The sequence below is a fragment of the Pteropus alecto genome, unplaced genomic scaffold (genome assembly GCF_000325575.1).
Source record: "Pteropus alecto unplaced genomic scaffold, ASM32557v1 scaffold7, whole genome shotgun sequence".
In the NCBI taxonomy this organism is placed as follows: Eukaryota; Metazoa; Chordata; class Mammalia; order Chiroptera; family Pteropodidae; genus Pteropus; species Pteropus alecto.
In genome coordinates, this window is record NW_006494614.1 from 62211990 (window position 1) to 62221625 (window position 9636).

Consider the following 9636-nt stretch of genomic DNA (forward strand, 5'->3'; position numbering starts at 1 on the left):
GGGGGTGGGGGCGGGAAGGTTAAGTAGTGAAATTCCCTTTTCCTGGGCTCCCAGGGAAACGCTTCCAGTCTAGTGCTCTCTGGTCCAGTTTGTTTCTTCTTGCACTTAGGTGCCTCTGCACAGGAAGCCTCTACACAGAGGGAGGGCGAGTCCGGAGGCTTTTTTTGGGACATTTCCTTATGAGTGAATGACAATCCTGAACCAAGTGCCTCAGGCCCCTCCTCCCAGAAGCACACAGCATTCTGGATGCTGCAAGAGGCCTGCAGATTGCATCACTTCTCCATTCATGCCCTGAGGAAAGCAGGGCATGCAGGGAAGGTGTGGCCATGCTCACAGCACCTCCTGGCAGCTCTTCCTGCTGCCACCAGTCCTACCCACCTTTAGCCTCCAGCAAGCTGGTCCTCTCCTCACAGTGGGCATTTGGCCACTAGATATAGAAAGCAGAGTGGCACTGCCAGCACTGAATGCAGCCAGCTCTGTCACCTCTGCTCGCCTCACTCCATTTGGGGTCTCTCTAGCCTGCAGTGGGAAGGGGGAGCTCTCCATTTCAGATGAAGACTCTGAGGCTCCAGGAAGGGGAGGCAGCTTGCCCAGAGCCCCCAGCCTGTGGGCTCTCCTACTGTTGTGGTCACTGATACCAAGGAGGTCTTAGTTGTCAATAGGGTGGAACAAAGGCCCAGGGCCTCTCCTCTGCCACCCCAATGCCCCTTCATCGGGAACAAAGGGCACAAAGGCTTTACATACAACCCTGCCCAATCCAAGATCCAATCCAGCTATTCCCGGCCAGAAAGTGCTGAGCCCTGCCCAGCAGGTATCGGAGAGCCGCTCCACGGTTGCGGCTCTGGCTCCAGACATTAAATATATCCAGATCGTGGACAGGCAGTCTGCATTCTGGAAGGGGAAAGAACCAGATCACAGAACAAAGGAACTTTATAATATATATTTCTTTACAAAAAGAAGAACCGAAACATGTAATAAAATTTTCATTTTCATTGGTCAGTGAGTAAACAAGTGCTTTATTGTTCTTAATGTTCCTTTTCCAAAATATTTCAAAATGAAATAGAATCTTAAGTAAATAAATGAATCCAACAGGATGCAGTGTCTCTTAGCTTTAACAAAAGCAGTTCTGGAAGGTAGTCACTGAACTGGATTTGAAGCTCAGCTGCCTGCTTTAAGCTCTACCACCTGAGCAAGATGCCCAACTTCTCCAATCCTGTTTCCATACCTGCAGGATGGGGGCTGATGGGCACACTGGGAGGCCCTGGGTGTAAGGTGAAGTAAGGAGGATTTGCTGCTGTTGTCACCATCACTACCAACTCCCAGCCTCTCCAGGAAGGGAGATTAGGAGAAAGTACTTGTGCTGTAGTCAGAGAGAGAATGGGGCGCACCAGGGCACCAGCCAAAGAGCAGGCTGATAAAGGTGGGCGGCTGTCAGGAGGGCACCCTGGCTAGAAGCCAGCCCTCTCCGGGGTTCCCTGAGCCAGCACCCCTAGGTAGGCATGGCTGCACCCAAGTTCCACAACAGCTGGGACCAAGGAGATAAAACCCAGCAACCTCTGGACAGAAAGTGGCTCTGGCTGGGTGCGGATGGCTCATTTCACAGGCCCAAGCTAAAACGGAAGCCCGTCCTTCAGATTTTTGTCTGTCCCCATCCTTATCCTGCTGTAACATGACTCACTCAGCTGGCTGGCAGGGGCATCCAGCTCAACCTCAGCAAAGGAGCCGGGCTGCACCGGGGGCTCGACCCGCCAGCTCCCACCTCCTCCTCCGGCAGTGGCTCCACCTATATCCCCATCCTCATGTCCAGTGCACCTCAAAGGCAGGAAGTGTTTCCCAGTGAAGGAAGGAAGGCCCCTCAGCTGCGCCTCCTGCTCTCACTGCCTGGCCTCAGGGGACACCTGGTCATAGTTAAAGCCCAGCCATGAGCTCCAACTCCTGCCAGCCTCAATGACTAGGCTACTCGGTTCAGATTCCTCATCTGCAGACCCCAAGGGCAGCATATCCCCAAAGGGCTACAAGGGCCGAGGACACTGGCTGAGCACAAGCTCGATGACGCAAGGGCTCCCCACCTCGATCTGTTATTTCTCAGGAGCCCCTAGGGTAGTGCCTCCGGGATTCTCCCCGACCCTGAGCACAGTGTATCTTGAAGGTCTCCACAACCATTGTGACTCGAAACACCTCTCAATCTCTCTGCTTCACCATCTGGTTGGGGCCCCCATCATGCCCACTTTATAATGGCATGGTGGTGCATGAGAAAGTGCTGAGTGGGTAGGAGCACTCACCCCTGACATACACCCATGTCACCAGCCTCCTCCTGGCCTTGGCCTCTGCCTCAGAGAGGTAGGTTATCTGAGCAGCACCCAAAGGCCCCTCTCCCTAGCCTAATCCGACCGTCTTAGTCTCCAGGCCCCCCAACTGTGCACCTCCTGATAACTCTCCCCACTGTCGGGGTTCCGCCCCCAGGTCTGACTTCTACAAACAATGACATCAGCTATTTTCTGCTAGTTTTACAGCTTTAGGTTACGTCGTGCTCACTGGGTGTCTCGCTCAAAAGGGAAGGCTTGAAATGCAAGAGGAGCCTGTTTTCGTTTAAAAACACCAAACGTGCACGCGTGTGCATATGCACGCGCACACACAAACAACTACAAAATAATTCACCAAAATCCTCTTCCCTCCCCAACTGAGGAAAAAACCCTGATGGAATTTATCAGGCCAGGTGACCGTGGTGCCACTTCAAGATTTTGTGAGCACAGAAAACAAAACCAGCAATGATCCCAGCAGCAAGAGCAATATATGAGCACCAGCTGTGTACTCAGACTCACTCATTCAGTGCTCTCAGCGCACCTGGGGATGGCAGGCTGACTCTATGCCCCTCACTCACACTGCTGACTCAAGGTCAAACATCAGAGGAAAGTGGTGAGAAGCCCAACAGAACCATCCATAACTGCAGCACCTGGGTACCGGCTAGCCTCTTCTTAACAGGAAATCTGTCCCATATCTCCAATGAAAAGAGCCCCCAGGGGGCTGCAGCAATTGACCCGACCCATCCCCAGGTGAGGCCCTGCAGGGAACATCTCCCCTAGGGCCCTGCAGGGAACATCTCCCCTAGGGCGAAAGGGAAGAGGAAGGGGACAGGGGCAGGTTAACATCTGGGTTCCAGGCAGGGCCAACAGTTAGGAGCCCCAGAGCCTAGAACCTCACTACTGAGTCCTAACAAGAAGCTGCTGCTGCTGGGCTCCTCAAACAAGTCTCTGAAAAATCAAGTGCTTCTGCATGTGGTTTTAGGGTCCTCATAAATAGGGCCAATTCTTGGGGCAAAAACAGTTTGAGGCCTATGAGCAATGCTGCCTCACACAGGTGGGGTCCGGAACTCAGAAACTGGCCGGAGGGTGGAGGGAGGGGTGGCAAGGTGCCAAGCAAATGAGCATAATTTGACCCAGAGTTCTGCCGCAGGCCCCCCGAGACAGAGAGGAAGTGGCTGGTAGGCTGTATCCATTCCAGGAAGCTCCACCAGTCTGGTCTCCCGGGCTTATCCGGGGCAGCAGTTGGCACCACACCAGAGAGCAGCACCCACTGACCACTGGCACCGAAGCTGGCCTGAGACCCGGGCCCAGGCAGCCGGTCAGCCTAATAACTTGGAGCCTGGCCCCCACCTGTCAAACACTGCAGCACTCATTGGGCATTTGGAGCCTGAGCCCTGGCTGCAGGTGGGCTGTCTCCTAGGATGGCAGCCACTGACCACGGCCTTGCTCAGGTACCAAAAGCACAGGATGGTGTGGCCCTGCTGGTTGGGAGAGCAGCTCCCAACAGGGCTGACCACCGAAGGGTGTCCAGTCACTCTGTGGGTTCTTGTCCTGCCTTAGTCTTATTCGTCTAAATCCACCCAGCGCACACAGGGGACCCAAGGTTTTGTGGGCACTCGATGGTCGGTCACGGGGCTTGTTATTCAGCACCCTCCTCCCTGACTCCTTAAAGTCCAGATGTCCTCTGGGCTCAGTGTGAGCTGCCTCCCCACAGTCAGCCCCACCCCAGGCAAGGCCCCCCACGATGGCCTGTGCCTCTGCATCCTAACATTTCTTCATTTCTTGACACTTTCTTCACTCCTAATGACAGATGGGGTCTCACACCCAGGTTGTGTCAGTCCTCTGGGGGCCTGAGAATCTGCCTTTCTGACCTGTTTCCAGGGATGCTGCAGCTGCTGATCTGGGGATCCCACTTGGAGTACCAGGGGGTGACTTCACAGTACAGAAGTCACCTTTATGGGGCTCCAAGAAAACAAATGTGTGTGACCTGACAACCCAAACCACGTGAGAAGACTGACCTCACTTCCAGGATGCACTAAAACGCTGAGCAGTTCAGGTCGACAGAGGCTCTAAACCCACCCACATCCCCACCGCTGGCCACTGAGGGAAAATGAAGCAATTCCCAGAGGGAGGGAGTTGTTCAGGTTGGATTCCAGTCTCCCTAGGAGCAAAGAGAGGTGCTCCAATTCAAGAGACTGCCACCCGTGGGAGAAGCAAGACATGAAATTTGCAGTCCAGGGCAGGGAGGTGGTGGACGCAGGCCCTCATGCCCCTCCCCCACCTCTGAGTCACTGATTTCTTCCAAAAGAAATTACTAATAGGTTAGCATTACATTTTCAAATTCCCTGTGACCAGTCCTGGAACATGTTCCCATTTTAACCGGGTCTGGGTTAGGCCTGACCACACAGAGTTCACCCCAGCCCAGGGTGGTGGTGTCGGCAAGCGTCTGGAACAGGGCTGACACATTCATTTCAAAACACGCCAGAGAGAGGCAGATTTAGTCAACTCTAAAATCTGCCAACACCCTGAGTCCTGGGGTAAGCAGGAAACCCCATAAATAGTGACTCCCTTCTTTATAGGGCTCTTTGGAAGCAAGAGTCTTGGAAAGCAGGCAAGTTCCCAAAGGGCCTCCTAAGCCCAAGAATAGCCAGGACTGAAATTCTCGAAGTTCTGCCATGCTGTGTGACCTTGGGCAGGTTACTTAGTGTGTCTGAGCCTATTTCCTCATCCACTAAATAGGAATACTGCCTGCCATCTGCTCTGTGGCTGAGTTATAGAAACACAGCATCTGGCACCCCACCAAGGATTAGTATTAATCTGACTGGTCATTGCTAAGTGTGACGATCTGCTGCAAACAGATAAGACTATATTTCCATTGCTGGCTAAATTCAGATATATGCGTACATCTGTGGCCTGGAAACTCTTGCCCCACCCTAAACCCTCTGCTCCTCCAGCAGTTATACTAATAAAGAAGAAAAAGCAGAGAAACCCGTCTGCAGTCGCTGTACCTGAGGGGTAGGGGACATGTGTAGCATTCAACCCAACACTCTCATTGATAGTTGTAAACGGAGTTCAGAGACGCTGTCCGACTTGCTGAAAGTCACGCAGCAGTCACCAGGAGAGTGGTGTAAGGACGTCCAGGTCTCCTAAGTCCCCCTCTGGTTGAGTATGCTGTGGCTACTCAATCAGGGTCTTCGATCCTGACTGCCCATGAGAAGTTCCACCCAAGCTCCCTGACCTGCACTATGCTCCCACTTTGCTGGGTCTGGGGGAGGAGACTGGGCATTAGTCCGAACCAGGTGATTCCAAGGTACAGCCAGGGCTGAGACTCACCAATGAGGACGAACCCCGTAGGGCCCCACTCACCATAAGCATGCCTAAGATGCAAGTCTACTGGGAACCCCTGAAAAGGAGGGGATAGGTGTATGGGGGACACTGTCCCACATCTCTAAACCAGACTGTCATTCTGGAGTGGGACCTTGAACAGGTATCTGGGCTAAGGGTTTCTCACACAGGACTTGCAGGGAGCAGTGTCCATGAATGCTAGCGCCAAGCACCCTGGGCAGGCAGGCCAGATGGCCCCCAGCTCCCCAGCCTCCACGCCTCATTACACCTGACCTGAGCTACAGAACGTGTGTGTTCACATCTCCCTCCTACTGGGTGAGGCCACCCCAGGGCAGGGCCCAGTCCCCATTCTGCTCCATAGCCCCAGCTCTGACACCCCAGTACGGGGTCTTCATATGAACATGACAGCACTGGACTTCACCAAGCCCTGCCATCCTGGAAGACACTGAAGGCTTACAGCCCCCTCCCTCATGTTCTGAAATGGGCTCACTGCAGAGAAGCCCCTCCCTTTATGACTAGAGGACACTCACAACACCCGTTTGTTTATCTGTGACCAGGCAGGACACAGACCCTCACATTCCAATTCTGTGCCTCAGCAGCGATGAGCTGAACTGCCTGTCCCCACCAATCCACTGGAACAAAATGCTAGTTAACCAAACTCTGGTTCAGCTTCTTTCTCAGACTCCCGAACTTGGCCCCCTCAGCCCGAGCCAGCAGATGGTCCCTCCTGGAACAGGCTGGCCTCAGGGGAAACCTTTTCTACCCACTGCCGCTCCTGGGCTCCCCCACTCCACATCCACCTCCAGTCCTTTCCCTCAGCACTGAGGGGTTCTGAAAGAACACCCACCAGACCAGTAACACACAAGTGTGACTGAGTAGGGCACCCAGACCCACCGGAAGTGGCTCCGGCCAGGCCCCACCTCCCGCCACTACACTTGGCGTACCTGCAGCCTCCTCTCGGCACCTGGAGGGCTGTAGCTCTTGGTTCCCCAGGGCATCCTCTGTTCCCCTCTCCAGGCAAAACTGCTCTGTTGTGGATTCCTGGACAGTCCCTCTGATACCTGACCGCTGCCGGGATTGGATGGCTGACTCACACAACCTCTGTCGGCACAACCCATCCACCCCTGCCCTGCTCCAGGCTCTGAAATACTGACCCAGAGAAGTCAAGCACCCGGACCGTGTCCCACAGTCCAAGGACTCAGAGCCCGAGGGATGGAGCCAGGGCCCTGCTCAGGCTTTCTACAGCAACCCTGGCCTTCCAGCTGATCAGGCTAACTGGGTCCCTCAGAAGAGAAACAGGTAAAGACACAGCTCCACAGCTTATATGCATGCCGAGGGCTGAATCCTGTGTCAGTCTTTAGCAGCTCACACAAACAAGGACAAAGTGCTGGGCTGGCCAGAGGGTCACACTGGGCCACAGGGCTTTTGTCTGAAGGCGGTGGCCTAGGTCCTGTATTGGCTATCCTTTGAGCAACTCAGATGATCAGGGCTCAGCAGCGACAGATGTCAGCAAGCAACCAAGGTTAGAGTGACTCAGAGCATGGATCAGGTTGCATGTATCATGCTCCCAGAGCGCGAACGGGAAGTCAGTGACAATTCTTCCCAAAATCCACTGTGGGGAGGGGTGGGTGCAGCCCCGAGAAATGCCCTGCCTGGCTTTTCCGCCCACTCTTCTGAGCAATAGAAAGAATTCAGCATCCTGCTGGGGTTGAGCAAAGAGCTAGGTGGGGGCCTTATGCCATGATATAGATGGACCCCCAACTATCAGAGCCAAGAAGTTGCTAGACTGGACAGCAGTCTTTGTTGGTAGGGACAGGACGGGGCAAAGCCCAGGGCTGGGAACAGGTGCACTCTGGGCAACTCCCCCAGCCACAATCCAGACAAGGGCCGGGAAGGTAACACCAACTGGGGCTGTGGAATCACATGGCCTCCCTGGCCCCCGGTATATGCTGTGAGTCATGGAAGGAGGGGACAAGAACTGGAGGCCAGTGTGGCCACAGGACAGGTCCTATGGCCACTGGGCAGCTAGAACCCATGGGGCAGCTAAAAGTCCAGCTGCTCCGTATGCTCATTTGCAACGTGACTCCCATAGAAAAATGAAATGTGTATATGGAGTCTAGTGGCCTACAGTCGGGGAAAAGTGCTTCCTGGGAGTCCGGGACGTGGATGAACCGCACAGGTCCACGTGTGTCCTTGCCACAGCCAACCAGATGCCTGGACGTGGTGTCTGACATCATCCCAGACCCCTGGCGCCCACCACCCTCGCCACAGACATGACCACTTGTCCCCAACACAGCTGATGACAAAAGGCGGGTCAGTGCGGAGGAAGATGTATAGTCTGTGTGTGCTCCCAGCCCACCTCTGCCTCAGTTTCCCCAGCCATAAAATGAGGATGACAACACTGATTTCACGGGCTAGGGCACAGAGCATGTGGGAAGAAAGGAATCCAAGGGTACTAGCTAGAAAACGTCAGGTCTGCTTCTGCCATGATGGGGTACCTCTCTCGGGGGTGGGAGTGGCTTCCAACCTGGGCCAGGACCTTAGGAAGCCTGAGCACCCCATGACCACAGTTTGGAGCAAACACGCCAAGTACACGTTTCTAGGCAGAGCCTGCACATTCCATGGGAATATCAAAGGAAGCCATGACCCAAGGAAAAAGGGTGAGAAATGCCTGCCAGCATCTCCTACCTTCCTCTGGGGCCAAATGCTTTTGTGAAGGACCCGACAGGCCTCAGTTCCAGTCCTGTGACTCGGCCTGACTTGCTCCAGCAGCTAGAGCACTTTCATGTCTGCCAGACAAGTCAGATTTCAGTGCTAATTACAGGGTTGTTGTCTGCATTGAGCTCATGGCTTATGATTCTGGGGTCACCAGCTCTTTGGAAACACCCAAAAGCCTTTGCCTCATGTACCAAGAGGCTCAGCCCTGGTGGCTGGCAGGCAGCCAGACACCTTGAATTAGGTGAGAGTTGTTACACAGGCCTCACTGTGACAGGCCTGGTCGGAGTGTCAGGGATACAGTGATGGCTATGTTGTGTGGGGTCCCACACCCCCAGGAGCGAGGTCACTGCCCAGTCAGTGCTACTGGAGACAAGCCAAGTAGCTGGAAGGATGGGGGACAGGGGTGCCGCCATGGTCTCCCCTCCCCTCTCTGGACATCATCCCAACTGAACAACTTATCTGTAAGTCAACTGGCCATGGCTCAACCCACAGACACCAAACCCACACCTCATCCATGCCTTTCACCCTCACCTCGGAGGAGCTGATAGCAGGATGGCATTTCTCTCCCCCAACCCCCAAAGCCCGTGAGTCTGGCAGGGCTGACAGGTGTGCAATGGGCATCTCATCTGCTCAGACCCCAATAGGAAATGCGGCATGCGCCTCTGGCTTTTTCCCTCTTTCTCTATACCCTCTTTTCTTCTTTTCTCTAAACCAGAAAAAAGCAAGTTCCAGGGCAGCTCGAGATGTTACAAGCAAACACCAGATGGAGGGCATGTGGAGAAAAAGTCACAGCCACCATGCGTGCCATCATTAGATACACCATGGCCTAAAGTCCTCACAAACACCCAGGCAGGGCTGTGACAAGTCTCCGTTTCGCATATATGTAAACTGAAGCCTGGAGGTCTCTGTGAATTGCTTGAAACAGAACTCAGGTCTGTCCACGTGCACAGCGTAGGCTCTTTATCCGACACCAGGTAGAAAGTATCTCAGGCCACGGGTCTCCAGAGGAACAACAGCCTATCTGCCCAAGTAGAGTCATGGTCGGGAGCTAACTCAGTCTAGGGGAGTCTTGGCCACCTCATCCATCTCCATGAGAAGGCAGAAAGTGCTCTCCAGACCTCCCAAGGGGCCACCACACAGGAAGGGCACTTGGTGCCCCAGAGTCCCACTCTCGACCACCAGCAAACCACCGAGTGCTCCAAGTAACTTGTGTGTCTGAGTGCAGGGGCTGTCCCAGCAGGCATGGTCTCGCCCTCCACCCAACTAGGAG

The 9636-nt window shown here is 54.4% G+C and overlaps 1 protein-coding gene across 1 annotated transcript in view; it reads right to left on the reverse strand.

Annotated features, from left to right (window-relative positions):
* SLC7A5 (solute carrier family 7 member 5) overlaps positions 1 to 9636 on the reverse strand; it is a 42826-nt gene that overhangs the window by 29246 nt on the left and 3944 nt on the right. Inside the window, exon 2 of the mRNA XM_025042522.1 lies at positions 6593 to 6877. Within this exon, the coding sequence (XP_024898290.1) occupies positions 6593 to 6877 (285 nt within the window). The remainder of the gene's footprint in view (positions 1 to 6592; positions 6878 to 9636) is intronic.